The sequence below is a fragment of the Scleropages formosus genome, chromosome 13 (genome assembly GCF_900964775.1).
Source record: "Scleropages formosus chromosome 13, fSclFor1.1, whole genome shotgun sequence".
NCBI lineage: Eukaryota > Metazoa > Chordata > Actinopteri > Osteoglossiformes > Osteoglossidae > Scleropages > Scleropages formosus.
Window position 1 is genome coordinate 5,818,636 of NC_041818.1, and position 18,587 is coordinate 5,837,222.

Genomic DNA, 18,587 nt, shown 5'->3' on the forward strand with positions numbered 1-18,587 from the left:
TATTTACTGTTTCCAGAATGGGGAAGAAATGCTGGAAGTAATTCCATTTGTATATTGTAACGAGTAGTACAAACAGATTATAAATACTAATTTAATTTTTTAGCATTATGCGTATAAAAATGTGATACAAATGCCAAAAAACAATCTTGTCAGAATGAATTAAACCTTGTACAGACACTCATAATATTAAAGCTCTTTTTCTTTCATATGGTGGTATTTTTTTGACTGCTTTTGATGTTCGTTCATTTTAAATTGTGAAAAATTTTGATATACTGTATAAACATAAAAGGTTACACATGAAAAATCCAGCTAACATTTTCTAACACTGTTTTGATGTTTGGTTTTCTGAAAATGGACGACTTTTCACCTTAGCACTGTATCTTTAGGAAGTGATTATCAGACCTGGCCTTGAAAGCCTACTTTGCTGGCTGCTATTCCTGCCCAAATTACTATTAAAGCATGAATTACTGTTTGTATTTAATAGTTGAACAGCTGAAATGTACTTAGTACATTTAGCCCCTTAGCTGGCATGAGTAATTTTTGTACATTCTGCTCTTACGTAATGAGTGACATACAATAATTAACTACAGTTCATGAAAATGTGCACACTGGGTCCTCATGTTATGAAGGTTGGAGATACGAATTTTTGAACATTCATCTCATTTTTAATTGTATTAATTTGTTTTCCAAAGATTTGTCTAACAACGCTGGGTGTTTCTGCATCCGGTATTTAATTGCCAGCAAAGTGCATCCAGACAAAGGAAGAGTGTGGGACCAGATTAGCTCAAATCCCTTCTACAGTGTTTCCATCTCATATCTACTGTTTGCGATTGTTGGTGACGAAGAACTTGACGATAAACTTCTCTCATGCTTATGGAATAAATTAGTCAATAGTTGGCATTAAATGTGAGGTTATGGAGACTTATTTTATTTTTAAATTAGTTTTAATGTAGCTCATAGTTAAAATGTTAAGTCTTGCAAGGTATACTATTTACCTTTTTATTAAAGCTACAGAACCTGCACAATGAATATTAAGTTGAGGACCAAGTTTACTCTGAAACAGCTATTCAGCACAACAAAAACAGTGTTGAGTGAAGTAAACAGTTGTGAACATTTAGGAACTCCGTTCTTTACCTATGCAGGGAAACAATTATGTTTAGCATGAGCAAAGTTCTGAACTACTTCCTGTCACACCGACAGTCTCAACCAATCACAACCATTGCATAATGTAAATTTAATATAATGAAAGAGCAGATTCAGAACTATTATCATACTTTGAGCTTTACTCACAATATATACTAAGTTACCTACCAATTCATTCAGGAGGTTAAGTTGTCACTGAACTGGTTTAGGGTGAGTCAAGGGTAGTAAACCTTGGCAGCATGGTAGCACAGTGAGTAGCGCTGCTGTCTTGCAGTGTGTGGGTGGGACAAGAGGACATGGGTTCCATCCCTGCTCAGTCTGTGTGGAGTTTGCATGTTCTGTCTGTCTGTGTGTGGGTTTTCTCTGGGTGCTCTGGTTTCCTCCCACAGTCCAAAGACATGCTGTTCAGGTTCACTGAAAGTGTTTCACTGATATATGGATGAGTGACCCATTGTAAGTAGTATATCTAGCAGTGCAAGTCACCTTGGTGAATAAGGTGTGTGGACTGATGACACTACATGGAGTTCATTGGCAGTAGTTTTTGAGAAAAGGGTCTGCTGAATGAATAAATATAAACTTTACTCAAGGGTGGTAAACCAGTAACGGTACACAGACGGAAAATGAGAGGTCAGGGAAGAGGAAAAAAAAAACTGGGAGGCATGAAGTGCTAGTTGTAAATTTGCACAATCTGTTGAAATTACTGTTGTTCAAGTTAAGAGGTGGGCAGGCGGGCGGGCTTATATCAGTGTGTAACTCTGTAAAACAGGAGTGGGCCGTGTTTGGTGCTGTCTTCACTCGGTAACTCTACTAAACTACGTGAGCACTATAACCATGCGGTGGAGTGTGTGTGAGAGAGAAAGAGAGAGACTTTTGGCCTGGGTTTCTGAACTGCCACACAAGCTGGTGCAGTAGAGGTGCTCGGGACTTGCCGCTACATGCCAGATGACCCAGCTTTGCATCTGCACACGGACAGAGCGTCGGCATGGGCTTCTCCATCGCACTGCTCACACTGATTGGATAGAGGATTGGCAACCATGACATTAAAAAGCAATACAGAATATAAAGGAAATGCCCATTATAATATATAAAGTTGTTTAAGCATTACAGCATTCAACTTCAGTTTATGTGGAAAAAGTGTAATTAAATGAAACTAATAAAATACTGAAACACTTAAGTTATTAATGTTACTGTTGTACTATTAATAGTATACTATGCTTTTTACTTTACACTGCTGCTCCAGATAATCATTCTTTACTTAGTTTTTTCAAGTTTTTAAAATGCTTACTGTTCCAGACTAAGTAATTCCTTTAGAAAGATGTGGTAACTCCTGAGTAATTATTAATGGGTTACCATGATTTTACATTTACATTTATTGATTTAGCAGATGCTTTTCTCCAAAGCGATGTACATCTCAGAGAAATACAATTTGTGCATTACCTTAGGAGAAAACGAGACAGTTGCAGACATGTGATTCTTAAATAAACTTAGTTTCTTTCCACTCCATACATCGATGTTCATCGCACGAGTAGGCGTGTAAAACTCAGAATAGACGATTCCTGATCGCCTTCCCACAATTTTTTTTTTTTTTTTTTTAAGGTACACAAACATTTAGGTACAATACAGGAGTAGTGGCTGTGTAAAAATTTATCTGGCATTATCATAAAGTTACGGGGCATCTGCACCACACATGAATGAGCTTGAGAGATCATGAGCAACGTGAGTCCGGAAAAGGTGATTTTTCAGACCCTTCTTGAACGTAGACAGAGGTTCAGCAGTTCTGAGTGAGAGAGGGAGGCCATTCCACCACGATGGAGCCAGAACTGAGAACCTTCGCAGTTTACCTTTCATGTGCGGGACCACCAAGCCGGCAGAAGTAGATGAGCAAAGCGGTCTGGTTGGGGTATAGCGGTTGATCAAGTCTTGTAAACAGCTAGGAGCAGTTCTGTTGATACATTTGTAGGCAATAACCAGAGTCTTAAATCTGATCTGGGCAGCTATAGGAAGCCAAAGCAGAGAAAAAAGTAGAGGAGATACATGGGAATGCTTTGGGAGGTCAAACACATCTCGTGCAGCAGCGTTCTGTATCAGCTGCAGAGGTTTGATGGCAATAGCGGGAAGGCCACACAAGAGAGAGTTGCAGTAGTGCACCAGTAATTTTCACTTTAGAATGCTGTTCCAGATTATAAGTAAGTCCTGAAGAACGGTGTGGTAACTCCTGAGTAATTACTAATGGGTTACCATGATTTTCACTTTACAATACTGTTCCAGATCATGAGTAGTTCCTGAAGAACAATGTGGTAACTACTCAGTAATTACTAAGGAGTTCCCACGATTTTCTTAATAGTTAATAATAAAAATGTAACCCCTAGTCATTATGTAATTTACTCATAAAGAGTAATAAGAGATGTCCCAAAGAAAATGGAGGTGGAACACATGGAATCTGTATAGTTCTTATAAGGTAAGTTAACTAGTGATGATTTTCTACAAGCTGTGATTAAGAGGGGGTTTATTTCTTAACTATTTTTCTAGTTAAAGAACACAACAGATTCATTTAATTGATGGCAATATACAATCTTAATGAGTTATATAGTCACTTCAGTATGGTGATACATGCATGGTGCTAAGTCAGTCTGGACCCATAGCAACCACCTGCGTGGTTTTTGAGGCAAGTCAAGGGAGAAAGAGGTGAGTTGCCAGGTACTTCCTCCACACGTCAGGGGAGGAAGGCTCAGGGAAAAGCACAGAGCCACCACACACCCGAAAGAGGACTCGAACCTCAGACCTGCCACACAGCAAGGCACCAGTCAAACCCACCACACCCTGCTGATAGAGGACATAAAAGGTTCAAAATACTCAGATCAACTTCCTGAAGTAAAAGTATAATCTGAAAATGGTATTATTAATAATAAACAGATAGCCTGTTTATTGCCATAGGTAATTGTGACTGTTGCTGAGTAGTTAATTCATAGTTTTTTTTTTTTTCTTTTTTTTTTTTTTTAAATGAGCCTCAGTTAATGTGTAGTACTGCAGGAGGCACACAACATATAAGTTATTAGTAACTACATTAATAATTAACTGTTACTTATCCCAAACATTACCTACTGATTAGTTAATCACTCTTCCTTTTTAGTTATCAGTGGTTACTGCAGTGTTAATGTAGCACTACCCATTAGTTTTACATTTAGTTCCTGCATTGAGTACTCTGAAGTGTTACTGCCTTATCCAGTGCCCTGTTTATTTTTGTTTTATTAATTGCTGATTTTGAACTCAAACGTGTATTTGATATAATTAAGGGATCCCATCTTGTGCAGTGATAATTTGAAGGAAAACTGGTTGACAAATTTGCATAAAAGACTGCCTTCAGGACAACCACAAGACCCCAGAACTGGCACTGGTTCGAATCCTACCTCCTTCTCCAGCATCACTTGATCAAGGTACTTCCCCTAAACCGATAAAAGTAAAAGTTACCCTGCTGCTTAAATGGGTAAATAATTCTAAGAAGAGTAAGCAAAGCCCAGCTTAGTATTTCTGTAAGAAAACGTGAGAAAGGCAGCAGTCCGATGCAATTACATTGGGAAATGTTCAGTAATCACATAATTTCTCAGTCTCTCCTGGTAATTTTAGGGTTCTTCGGATCGTTGTAGCCCAGCAATGTACAGCAAATATTGCTGCGATATTCAAAATGAAATTTACTGTAAGAATGCGACATTTTCATACTGGCGTACAAGGCATTCTGGATTTGGATGGGGCGAAGGAGGACGCACAAGCAGCGTTCATTACAAACGTTTTATTAGAATAGAACACCGGCACACAGAAAAAAATGGAAAAAACAGCCTCCCCATTATATTCCCCGGAATTCCCTCCAGTGGTTGAACACCTTATTTACAATCTACCCAGAATCCAACTACTTATAGACCCATTTCCCGCCCAAACTCTCGGTAACGCGGGTCGTTACAATACGTTTGTTAGTTTCTGCACAATCAGGGAAAAAAGGTAATAAAACATGTTTATAGGTCTTATATATATATATATATTATTTTACAGATTTGTCTATAATTATAAAATAATACCGCGCAACTTTGGCGCTAAAATCTCTTGCTACTACTAACTAAGATGTAATAAATAAGCCTTTCCGCGCTAACATTTTTATTAACTTCAAGCTTCACTATTTAAAACTAGTTTCAAATTAATGAAAATAACACACACACGCTCACCAAACTCTACCCGAACAGAACGCCAGCAGGTGATTGATTCAGTCCATAACTCCCGTTCACGTCTGACTGCACCGTAAACACCGGGCGAAGGCGGTTAACGCCACTCACTGCCGTGTCTCTCTCTGCCGTCTAACGATTGAATGCGGAAATGCGTTCGTTGAGCTTTCGCTTCTTAGCAGACAGAAAATACTGTTAGTTCACTGGGAAATGTTCGGGAATCACGGTGGCGCTGCCGACTCGCAGCGCCTGAGTGGGTGGTCCGAGAGAACGTGGGCTCGATTCCACTGAGTCTGTGTAGTCTAGTAAAGTGTGCACTTGGTCCTCGTACTCCGGTTTCTTCCCACAGTCCAAAGACAGGCAGTTCATGAACTGGTGATTCTAAATTGCCCTTTCGTTTGTGGGGGGGTTGCTGACGATAGCTAGATGGTACATCTTCGCGTCTTTGAAAGTGTTACGTTAAATATTTAATTGAGCGGGTATTACGAGAAATGTGGTATTGAGGAACTTTCATTGAGTAATCGAATGTGTATTAGCGGACCTACGGTATTCAGGTAATATTTCCATGAGCAAGGAGAGCCTTCGCTAAACGAGTTGAGTGTGTATTAGCTGATTTACGGTACTCAGGTGCTTCTGCGCTACGCGGATTTGGGGAACATTGTACACAGAAACGTCGATGGCTCTCAGGAACCCGGGCTGTTTGGTGGCGCTCTGGGGAGCAGCTCGTCACAATGTCGATCTTATAAAAGGCAGCCCTTCCCTTTTCACTTCCAGGGTAAGTGAATAAGTAAGCTTTTGCCCGAGTTACTCGGCGTCGGCGAGTAAGTCAGTTCGTGTTCACTCGGCGCCGTTCTCTCTCAGACTCGCTTAGACACTGAGTAAGCCTAGTAACTAACTTACTAAACAAGTTTGACGGAAATAAGTGGATATTTTCAAAATTCAGTTTCTGAGCGACTGGTCAGTGAATATGAAATAGAGCACACGTGACAATTGTTTGGTGTCCGTCACTGTTTCATTGTCAAAGTACAATGAGGTCTGGTCAGTGTTCTCGGGCTCTGTCTCCGTCTGTCTCGAGACTGCACTTCCGATGGCAATTAAAGAGCCCTGTTTACATATACAGTATTTCAGATTTATCTGACACTTCTCACTAAAGAAACTTAAAATTATTTACTTATTTATACATTTGGGTAATTTTACTGGAATGATTTAGGGTAAGTACCTTGCTCAGTGATACCACAGCTGGAGCTGGGATTCAAACCTCTTGTGTAAAAAGTGCCAGCCTTAACCAGTGCACCACCTGCTGCCCCTATTAAAATGAAACGCATAACTGATAATTTTTGCCCCACAGTTATTCCTCTGTGGGGTGCTTTTTTTCTGACCTTTGTGTGTATGTGTGTCACACTTTCTTACCTTGTGTGTCATAGTCCTTTGCAGGGGTTCGACTCTACAGCTCGTGCCCAGTTCGGATTAGCAGTCTGGACCACCTGGTTTTGACAGTGAAGAGCATTCCGAATACTGTAGCTTTCTACACCTCAGTGCTGGGCATGGAGGTCATCACCTTCAAGGTAGGTTATCAGCAGGACAGGGAGTGTACACACTACACAGCGTACTTAAAACACACACTGCCAAGAGCGCCGAACACCAGGCTTCATCACTGAACTGGCTAGTGGTGCATTCACATTACTGAATGAGTAATGCTCAGTAAAAGTAAAAGTGCTGCTACTGGACACTTTCTAGGTGGTTTACTGTCATCGCTTTGGTTTAATGATAATAAATCACCTTTTATCACTAAATTTACATAGCAAATGTAGTTAACAAACATCTCCTACCTTGATCAAGGGTACTGGAGATGGGATTATGAGCCTGCGAGACCAGAAGTGATTATGACAACCAAATATGTACATTTATTCATTTATTTATAATTATTCTTCATTTAGTTGATTCCTTTTTCCATGGTAACTTAAAATGTTCACATTTGCTGTATTGGGTTATGTCAGTGAAGCAGGAGGTTTCACTATCACATTTTATTTTTATTAAATCACTTTTGCTGTTGTGAGAATGTGATGGATTTTCACTTCAAATATGTGGTGCCATCACTAAGTTCAAAGACTGGCTGCTTTGTGGTGGTGTTCTTGCACATCATTTATACATGTGGCACAACAGAGCCACACAGTGGCTGGTCTTAGAACTTAGACTCTACCATGTAGAAGTAAACCCATGTAACCAGCAGCTCATACTAGCACTATGAAGTTTGCCACCCTACAAACAACACAAATGAAGGAAACCTTATGAGTTGTTAGTGATACATTTGTGCCATTTTGTGCTGTTGCAGTTTTTGAGAGATTAACATTTATTTTTTTCCAGAAGTGACATTACTCCAGTCCCCTTACAACACACACACACACACACATCTTCAGAGCCGCTTGTCCCTTATTCACTTAGCAGATGCTTTTGTCCAAAGCGACTTACAACAGATACTATGTTGCGTTACTAGCCCACACACCTTATTCACCAAGGTGACTACATTGCTAGATACACTACTTACAAGGGGTTACTCAACCATGCATCTGTGAAACACACTCATACACTAAGGGGGAACCTGAACAACATGTCTTTGGACTGTGGGAGGAAACCCACGCAGACACGGAGAAAACATGCAAACTCCACATAGACTGAGTGGGGATTGAACCCACGTTCTCTCGCACCACCCATGCGCTGTGAGACAACAGCGCTACTCGCTGTGCTGCAGAAACTCTAATTTGGGCTCATTCATTAGTGCTACGTTTGTGCCGTTCAAACTGTGGTTTTACCTCTGTTACTTTTTATAAATATTAAGTTCATAATGTGTATATTATGACTTCCAGCCTATGTAACAGTACTGTGTTTTACTTATCCCACTTCACTCCCTGGTCCATGCTGTGGTCGAACACGACAGAAAAACTGCTGATGTTCCATGAACAGTATTGCTTCACCTAGCTCCACACAACTAGTGACAAAAAAGAAACACTGCACAGTTAACGTCAAGGTTTTTTCTTTATGAACAACAGAAATTAAAACATGTACAAATTCACTGCAGTTGCACTGTCCTCTACCCAGCCTTAGTGGTTTGACAGAATGCTAAACTCCCTTCTGTCACAGGGCTCTGAAGACAAGTATTTCTTTTGCCCACAGGTTTAATGGTTTTAGGCTAGGAATGGAACTAAAGACAAAGAGGTGAACATATAGTATATCAATAACCCATGTCCAAATAAGTATACAGACCATAAAGCATCACAAGTGGTCCAATGTACCAAAGTAAATTTGCATTACTTAAAATATCCTTAAAGATTTGCTCTGATTTATCAGACACTATCAGAGAATTTTTATACAGTATTTCAGTAAGATAACACTGTCAATAACAGTTAATACTCAATCTTGTGACAAAATAGGGACTATAACATTAATAAAGTGAAACTAAATTGAAACATACAAGCAATGCTGTTGCAAGGGTGAGGATGCAAGAGATTTGGGGAGGAGTTCACCATGTGCACTGAGGATAATATATCTACTTCCTAGCAGAGAGGAAGCATAAAAGTCCTAGTAATGTGGAAAATATACAAGGAAACACCAGTAGATGCTACAACCTTACACCCCACTCACCAAGAACATGAAAAACATGTTCACATGATGCGGCTTAATGCAGAAGAACAAAACCTCCGGTCAGTTGACACCAACCGCGGAAGCCTACGGATTTTAACATGAAAAACAATTTACCTTTAAATATGCTCAATACTTGCTCAAACTTCAACCCAGGCAGAACCACAACCAGTTTACCAATTACTCACTGTAACAGCACAGCAATGTTTCCAGAGTCCTGTTTGCAACACACACGTTCTGTAAAATTATGCTGACTTAACAGAAAACATGAAGAAATAAACATTTGCTGGAAAATTGCTTAAAACAAATACAACAAAATTAAAGAGCAAGGGGTTTCATGATTGGGAAGCTTCAAGGTAACAGTGAATTTCAGCAGACATGATACCTGTTACCAATAACAGAGCTAATCTTTTGTGTAGAGCACAGTGTGTGGGCAAACCTTGATATGAGCATTCACCACAGTCATAACCTTTGACAGGCCATCATGTTTCTCCCAGGTGAAATCAAACCTTTTGCAAAATGTAATGTAATGATCCAGGGAATGTTTAGTAGGTGGTTGGCAAAATGCTATGACGCTTCTTAAAGTGAGGTGTTCCCCATTTAAATGAAGGTGGTGACGATACTGGGACAGCTGTGTTCCAAGGCTGTGTCTCCAAAGCCACATTCAGTGCCTTGTGTTTCTCGAACTGGCCAAACAGCAATGTCATCGTCAACACAAAGGTGTTGTCCAGTTGCCAGGGTGTACTCTACTGTCCCATTGCAGAGAATGTGCTGTGAAATAGTGGGATCAAAAAACTGCACATCCTGGATGGTGTCTTCCATATTCTTGATACGTGAGAGGCACTTGGATTTGTCTAAATGAATGCGTTTTTAAATTTCCAGTTGAGTGCTGAAACTTGTCTTTAGTGTGTCTTGGTCTGCTGATACAAAGGCGATGTTGCATGATGCTCCAGCAGAGCATGAGCATGTCTTTGAAGAACATTTGGTCTTTGCTACCATGCTGGGTGTTGCTACCAACAATTTGAAACAACAGTTGAGATGTTGCACTCTGCTCTAACCTGCTGTAGTCCCGACTGTATTTGTTCAGCTGCACATGTGTCCTGCAGAAGTAAAGCTCGGAGGACATAGATTCCTCTTTACACACCTTCCTCAGCCATTGTTTTGATAAGGTGAAAAATTTCAACTTTACTAGCCTCCTCTTTCACATAGCTGCTGTAAGAGGGATTGTCACAGAAGGCACTAGAGAGGCACTGACGAAATGCATCAGACACACAAATATTAATGACACTGATTGTGTCTCTGGAGACTTTCACAGGTTGCAGCTCTCTGATGTTACCGTTCCTTAGCAAACCTAGTTCTATCTTTTTCACCATTGTTGACGAGTCTGTATGCAGCCACTCTGTATAAGGGGTAAGGTATGTAGTTTTTTTGTTTTTTTTGGGTGGAAGACCAAGTCTTCTCCAATTTTCAAGTGCCCTGTCATTTGGTGGATAATCAAAGTCCTGATTTTTACCTGTTTCAGCATCAGCTGTGTCCAATTCTCCATCCCAGGCCACAGGTGGAGCCCTCTGGGACATCTTGTTTTGTGCCACAGATATTCTAATGCGCCCTTTAATGAATTTTAAATGGTGAATGGTCAATTCTCATTGGCAGATTTTCATGCTTGAGAGCAGAATGGTTCAGATTTTTGAATTCTGCCTCCACACTAGCAGAACTTGCAGTGAGATTCAAATTGTTATACAGTGGAACCATTATCCCTGTCCAGAGTGGAAGATAACAGCAAAGCCTGGTGACACGATGAACAACCTCAGGTAAAAAAATGCAAGTTATCTCTGTCACCACTGTCAACAGCTAACAGTTTACATTCTTCATGCAAGTTGACCAACCATTTTTTTTTAGTGGTGTTGGACATTCGTCAAGGTGTCTTTCACCTTTATCTCCTTTGAACAGTTCAGTGAGTGGCAAAGCCTCACATCCTTCAGCAAATCTTTTCTTCAGAAAGATTTGCATGTCTCATATATATTTCAGGCTTTCCACCTTCACTTAAGGCAACTACAAAAATGGCCTTGATAAGATCTTTAGCATCAGCAAGTAAAACTGACATTGCGAGCTGTACTATTGATCTTATGTAGAGCACTCTCTGATTCTCCTCCCCCTTTTCCTCAGACAGTCCCATCTGGTGACAAGCTTGATGCAATGTGCAGTGTCAACTCTGATGAAGCATGGCACCGGTTCGGAAGCCGTATTTCCCAGCAGCACTCCGAAGCACTGGTTAATATATGTTAACACATCAGGATGTGGCATAAAAGCCCTCACTATGCCTCCTAGTAAGGCAAGAGAAAAATCACAGATTGTTTCTTTTGGCACCGGTGCACCTGCACATGTCCATTCTGTTAGCCAGAAAGATACAACATTGATGTCGTGCTTCTCTGACATCATCTGTACTGCAGGAACTTTCATGGCTTCCTCTTTGCTACATGGTATTAACAGGCCTTGGTACAAAAAAAATGTGCCCTGCCACACCCTCCAGTCACTTCAGTTTTCTGACCAGTGAACCTGTGGCATCAGAAGCAACAGCAGTTGAATGCTTTTTTGCCTGTGTTTTAAAGACGTGCAATTGTGATGTTGCCCAGTAGTGTACATAGAATTTGTCAAGACCAATGTTCACATCTGCTACACACTTTTCACTTGAGAGTCAGTGCTCTGCCTTTATCTGGTTTGCTCTCACAGCCCATAAAGAGGTGAACTTTGCATTCTTTACAGTACCCATGAATCTCCAGATAATTATTTGGTGCTGATGGGAACACCTTTGCCCTTTTAAAGATCCAGGTACAAGAATATTTTCTTTCACACCAAATTCCTTCATTGATTATATGACTCCAAGCACCGCATTTTAGCACCTCATAATTGCGACCTTCAGTATACGTGGTGTCTTTACAGCTGTAAGTTACAGGTTCAGGAATTATTTTTTGCCACTTCTCAGGTGGGAGGTCCACCTCAAATGCCTCAGAATTGTGCTCTGCCTGACTGCTATGTCCAGAGCTACATGTACTGACACCTGTTTCATCTTCAACTTGTTCAGGGGTTTGGTTAGTGCCCACAACCAAGTTCACGCCACAAATTATATCTGTTCCCTGTAACTGAGGTATACAGAGCCTTGTCCATCAAGTCCATCCACACCCTGTCTAAAGAAACAGCAATTTTGCTGTCTTTCACATCATCTTGCCATCTTTCAAGAATAACTCAGTATGTCCTCCTTAGGAAGTTTTGGTGATTTAGGCGCCTGTAAATGAGTACAAGTGGGTAATCTACAGCACCTGTAACAGTGTCTCTTTTGTCCACTTCTACATGCGGTATATGTTTAATAAGCACAGGTAGGCACGGAGTTCAGAAAATCAGTTTTTACTTTTTACTGTAACTGCAGAAAGGATGATTCATGTTTGTCTTCCTTACCTTGAGAGATAGGTAGTATACTACTGTACTGGAGAAGTAAAATGTATCTCCTAGGTGGAGCAAATGCAGTTGTTTGGGAAACTTCTGTAGAATGAGTGAAAACCTTTATCATTTTTTTTTAATATAATGAAGTAATTTCACAGCTAAACACCTATAGATAAAATTACAGGCATGATAATGAGAAACACAACTTTATGAAGTAGTTGGAAAATCTGCAAACTAATCGTTTTTAGGAAATGTTACGAGAAAGAAAGATTGATTGAATCTTACATACCCAGTTCACAGCAGTTCCGAGAGGAAGTTGTTCATCAAAATGTAACAACAGTCGCAATACTTTAAATAAGCAAAAAAAATCACAGTAATCACAGTATCTACTTTGCTGTACTTAAACACACCGAAATAAAAGAAGTCTTGGACCCAGCATCCTTTTGGTGTGGGAGAGTGTCCATGTGACGTTACAGACAGTTGTTATACTTTTGAAATGTGTTTTTATTTGCATTCATTACCAAAAATATAAATTTCCAAAAAAGAAAATAGGTAAAGAAACTTTAGACTGAACAGCTACATACAAAGCTCTACCATACAATGAGGCTGGATCTGGGTTCGAGCACTACATTAGCGGAGGTCCTGGTGGACCTTAAGCTTTACTGACTGTAGCCACCAGTTGTCAGTATTTCCTAATAGTTTACTGCCTGTTAAGCCCATGCGCGATTTGGCTCTGTAGTGTTGTGCGGTATCCTTCACCTTTTGTGTTTCTGTGTACAAAACCTTTCTTAGTTGTCTGGTGTTTTTTTTTTTTTTTTGGATTCAGGGAAACCGCAAGGCCTTGTGCTTTGGGAAGCAGAAATTCAACCTCCATGAAGCAGGGAAGGAGTTTGAACCCAAGGCCCTGTGGCCCACACCAGGCTCTGTTGACTTGTGTCTCATCACCAGCACGCCTTTGGCGACAGTGGCTGCACACCTCCAAGTTAGTGGCGCTACATGCACACACAACATACTCATACACACAAACACATGGTCCTGCACTGGCCTGCCCGTGCACTGTGTCCAATTTTTCTCTGTATATTGGCATAGCTGAGTAAGTTTTGCAGTTAAAATTAAATAAGATGGTAAAAAAATGTGAGGATGGAGCAGAATGTGTTTGTCTTCAACCTGGAAACTCAGGACAGAGTACTGTCTGTGGTCACCGTCTCCTTTGGAAATGTACATTTTGTCAATTTTTTTTAACTGGAAGGTTGGACTCAGTACTTTATTAAAATACAGTAGAAGAATTTCATACAGTGCCCTGCAAAAGTGTTCAAATTTCTTGAAAGTTATCAGCATTGCCTGTATTACAAATTATACTTAAATTTTTTTCCATAGTTTTTTACTGTGAAGTCATATACTGTAAGACTAATTGTAGAGGCAAAAAAATTAATTTGCCTGCAGATATTTAAAAGACAAGCACTATGAAATTTTCATGACTGTAATTATATATATGTATGTGTGTGTATGTGTATGAATACACATATATATAGTATTGTTTTATTTTATGATTGTAACCTTAACATTGTAAATCGTTTTGGAGAAAAGCAACAGCTGAATGAATAAATGTAAATGTAATATAAAATATGTGGGCTTATATAAGGCACTGTAAGAATTTTTGACTTATGACAAAGTTGATATTTAGTTCTTTTGTTTCATTGTGGTTTTTTGGAAAGTGGTAATCAGAATGACTGCTTGGACTCAACATTGTCTCTGCAGGCCTGTGGGGTAACCGTGGAAGAGGGTCCGGTGCTGAGGAGTGGTGCGGTCGGTCCCATCACATCCCTTTACTTCCGTGACCCTGACCACAACCTCATCGAAGTGTCCAACTACAATCTTCCACCTGCGGAGGAGGCTGCATAAGTCACTCAGTGGCAGCCCCCCCACACAGGTGTACCTGTGTCCGTCACAGATGTCAGAGTGCATTAAAAATTCAGTCTGTGGTGAAATTATAGTGTGGGTAGTAAAAATATGGGATGATTAAGTTGTTAGGGGAAATGAGGGAAAGTGGTGAACAGGCCCACCACTGTTGCGTCTGTATGTTTTGGGGTCTGTTCTCCACTGGGTCCTGCTCAGTTGCTTTTAGACAATCCTGTTTGGGGTCTGTAGGCCTGAGCATGCAATCAGGACTGCCTTTGACCCTAGAACAAGCCCTGGCCTTAGAGAATTTACGATAAGATCAGGCACCCACGTCAATGCGCAATTACCTCTCCACCCTGCTCCCGGCCTATTTTGAGAGTGCGTAGAGAGCTCTTTCTGCGCAGCCCCAACGGAAATCCAACTGGTACAAGTTCCAGGTTTTAACTGGGCTTGATTTTTATGCCGAAATGCGGAACACACTTGAATAGCAGCCTATTAAAGACTCAAAATGTAGCTTCAGTAAAAAAAAGTGGAAGATTTTGCTAGCACTGCACTGGATGCACAGTGTTTCTCACATACAGTCAATTTCAAACACTCCATGCCATTTATATAACTCCCTATGTGCTGTGTATGGTCAGTGGTCTTTAACCTTAAATAAAGGGTTGCTGTTCAAATGTTAAATGATAAAGTTTTAGTGTCCTGTGTTTCCATTTCTTTCAGAATGCCTTGTCACAAGTGATCTCTAGTAAGTGCCCCTCCCTGGCTGTGTTTGTTGCCATTTGAATAAATGTATGGGATGTGTTTAATGTTGCAGAATGAAACTTGGTTGGTACTGTCTGATAAAGAGTTTTTTTTTTTAACATCATCTTTGTTTGTAATGGCAACTAGTGACTGCTAACAAAGCAAAAAGTGTTTGAAAGGAAGGGTGCTGCTTTATCATAGAAATGGCTGCTAAATTTGGGTTCCAGGCTGCGTTAATAAAAAAAAATCATTTGCTGAAAGTGCTCAGCTGTGGGTGTGCAGGAGAAGCTCCATAATGGCCTTTGGACTGGCGGGAGGGGACAGGATGGGACTTGAGGTTCCAGGCCCTGTCCCGCTGCCTAGATTGAGAACTACCAGTGGACAGTGTCCTGCTGCCTGCCCGTCTTGCATGGCCTCAGAATTTGGGTTCTACCGAAAAACGGGGTGCACAGTTTAGAGATTGTGCTGAACGTAAGAGTACTGCTGTGTAACAAGAACACCCATGTACCACAGCAAACCAGGTAAAACGTGTTGCAGATGTTCTCCCAGCTTGCCAAACATCAGATTACAGCATCTCTCACATCTCCTGCTGGTGGTCCAACAGAAATCCTGATGAGCATTAGCCTCGGTAGCAGTTGCCTACTTGCATTAAATGGGACTCACAAGGTCTGAGCAGTGTTGATATTGGTGAAGGGGTGTAAGAAAAACAATTGTGTGCTTCATTGGTCTTTGAGTCTTCCAGAAATAGGCTTCTCTGCAGTGTCTTACTCTGAATCGATATGTTTGATAGGCTTCCTGATTTTTGCCTCTTCCAGTTTGCTTTGACATGTTTAAATAGCATAACAAAGGGTTAGTTATTGAATGAGCTACATAGTGCACTAGTAAAGTCAGCATGTTTCCTGAAAGAGCTGCTGTGGTCTGGTGAGATCTTCATCTATAGATCCTAAACGAGCTACCTGAACTCCAGCCTCTGTCAGGTGTGTTCAGCACACCATTTTGCAATACACCATACACACCAGCACACCATAGTGTGTGATTGGCAGGGCTGAGTAGAACCAGAGCAGGTAGTCTGGGCAACTTAAAGGCATGAGCACTTAGACCAGGTGGGCAGTCCAATCTGTGTTTGTGTGTGTGTGTGTGTGCGTGTGCGCGCGTGCTGCCCGTCAGCCCTACATGTGTCACACTCTGGGTTACTCTTTGGGACACGCTCTCCAATACTCTGATTTCTGTCAAATCATTGTTTGAAAGAAGCAGAAAACAAGACAGACTAATCACGAGAAGACTATTCAAAGCTGTGTTTATGATCCTTGGCTACCAGTTCTCACACTCTACAGTGTTGGTGTCAGATTCTCTTATGACATGAAATGCCAGGAAACTGAGTATTTGGAATATTTTACAGTAAATGATACTGCGTGGTGGATTATATTTAATATTTTTGGCATCCTCCCCAACAGGCCAGAATGACACCATGACACACAGTCTTCTCACGTTCACATGAACATAAGTATGAAAAGCAGGAAAATGTTCATGGAAATAATGCACTACAGGTGTCTCCCTCTTGGAAACTAGGACAGTGTCACACTAGCAGTAAACTCTCCTCATTTCTCATCTCCATTCAGTTCAATTTATTTTTAAAGATCATTCTTTTGACCAGAGTAACACAGCACTGAACAAGGCTATGATGTTAAAACAAGGTTGCTGGAAACAATACAAAATTACTTTTATGGCACATAAATAATCGAGTAAGCCAGCTGGCACTATTGGAGAGGAAAACACAAATGCTCACTGTCACAACCAAAGGGAGAAAAATAAACTGCTGGGGTCCCAAGTACCAGTGGCTGCCCAACATTCCTGCTGGACGTTCTACTACGGTATCAAAGGGCCTGTGTGGACATCTTATTAACCAAGGTCATGGTGACTCCTGTGCCACCTCAGAGTGCCAGTAAAAGGCTGTTGTATGTGTGTACGTCATGCCTTTCTCTCATGTTGTGGTGATTTCTCTAATTTTATAAAATATTCCACATTGTTACCTCCAGATATATCTGTACAGCCAAGCCATTCTCTGGTCAACCAGTACTTCAACAGGCGCCTTGCTTATGTATATTTAGATACTTATTAAAGAGGTATTAATATGTCTGCCTGGAGCACTGTCTGTGCCAGGGTAAATTCAGAGCCTGCTCTGTTCATGTGTTGAGCACCAAAACAGTCTTCCCAAGGCAGTGGCACTGTTTAGCTTCCTTTCCCTGGAATGTTTTCCAGTCCCCCAGTCTAGTCATCTTCCTCTTCCTGTCTTCTGCAAGTGACTTAGTTCATTCACCATCATCCGCCAATAAATGAAAACCCTTTCACGAGTTTTGCATAAGTCCTTGTTGAATCTGTTTCGATCTGACTGGGATGGATTTGAAGATGCATAGTGTGTAATTATTTTTGTCTCACAAAGCTCAGCTTCAACATATCTTGTATAAAGGAGCCAGTGCCTATTTCTCTTGTGTGCCAAAAATGGTTCTAAAACAGGTTTTGTTTCTGCGGTGATACTGGTGATGTGAGGGTGCTGGAGAGACCTGTTCCACAAAGCATGCTGCCCAGATGAAGAGTGAGATCAACAGAAGGAGGAGATTCTGGGGAGCTCCGGAGAGACCCTCTTCTGCGGCACACAAAGAAAAGTCCTTTGAGAATAAGTTGATTGTCCACAAGCACTGGTCGACTCAGATTTACCCAGGATGCTCCTTCACAATGAGCTTCCCTCCTGTGGTTCTGCCAAAGCAAACCGCTGGAAGGTAAAATTACTGTCCACCACATCCGCTTGGTAAGTTTGGGTCTCACAACAGAAGAGCCACAGCTGTGTGCTGTCGTCTTCATCAAGAGGGCGTTCTTGTTTCTGTCCCCAGCTTTGGGTTTCCTGCCTGGATCTGACAGAACTTTGTTGAACTCGGAAGGATGACCCCACCTTCCTTAAATCATTTCCTACACGGTCATTACTCCTTCAAGGGCTGTGCCATCTAAACCAGATGACTGCTTCCATTTATGACAGGAGACTGAGGAAACCTGTGTGCCCAACCTTAGTCTATAGTTAGTGACTGTTTGGGTACTCTCTGCAGGTGTGAAGTCAAAATTAAAAAGACAGTTGATATTTTACTAATGCTTTTATAGTGTTTGTGTATGTGGTTGGCATTAGTGGTTCAGTGGCAGCCTTCTTGCCAGCTGTGCAGGAGATCTGAGTTTGATTCTTGGGTTATGCAAGGCTTTTGTAAGGTGAACAGTCCAATAGTCGTGCACTTTACCTTACAGCTAAAACTAACTGGTTAGTGCTCTTGCAAAGCTGTTGCAAACTGGGCAGTTGACTGGTTGTTCTATGTAAGTTACCAGTGCTGGTAGTAGAGTGGTCAGAGGTGCTGCCTTTGGGCCTAAAGGTTACAGGTTCAAGTCTCACTTCCAGTTGTTATACACTTGGTACTTGTACCAAGTTGCTCCACTTAAAACATAAATACCTAGCTGTGTAAATGGGGAAATAAATGTAAG

The 18,587-nt window shown here is 41.0% G+C and overlaps 1 protein-coding gene across 1 annotated transcript; it reads left to right on the forward strand.

Moving 5' to 3' along the window:
• Positions 1-5,919: 5,919 nt before the first annotated feature.
• glod5 (glyoxalase domain containing 5) lies at positions 5,920-15,086 on the forward strand. The gene is made up of 4 exons (XM_018737195.1): positions 5,920-6,129; positions 6,779-6,919; positions 13,255-13,410; positions 14,187-15,086. The coding sequence occupies exons 1-4, from the start codon at positions 6,031-6,033 to the stop codon at positions 14,328-14,330; spliced, it is 540 nt and encodes a 179-aa protein (XP_018592711.1). The 5' UTR covers positions 5,920-6,030; the 3' UTR covers positions 14,331-15,086.
• The last annotated feature ends 3,501 nt before the right edge of the window (positions 15,087-18,587 follow it).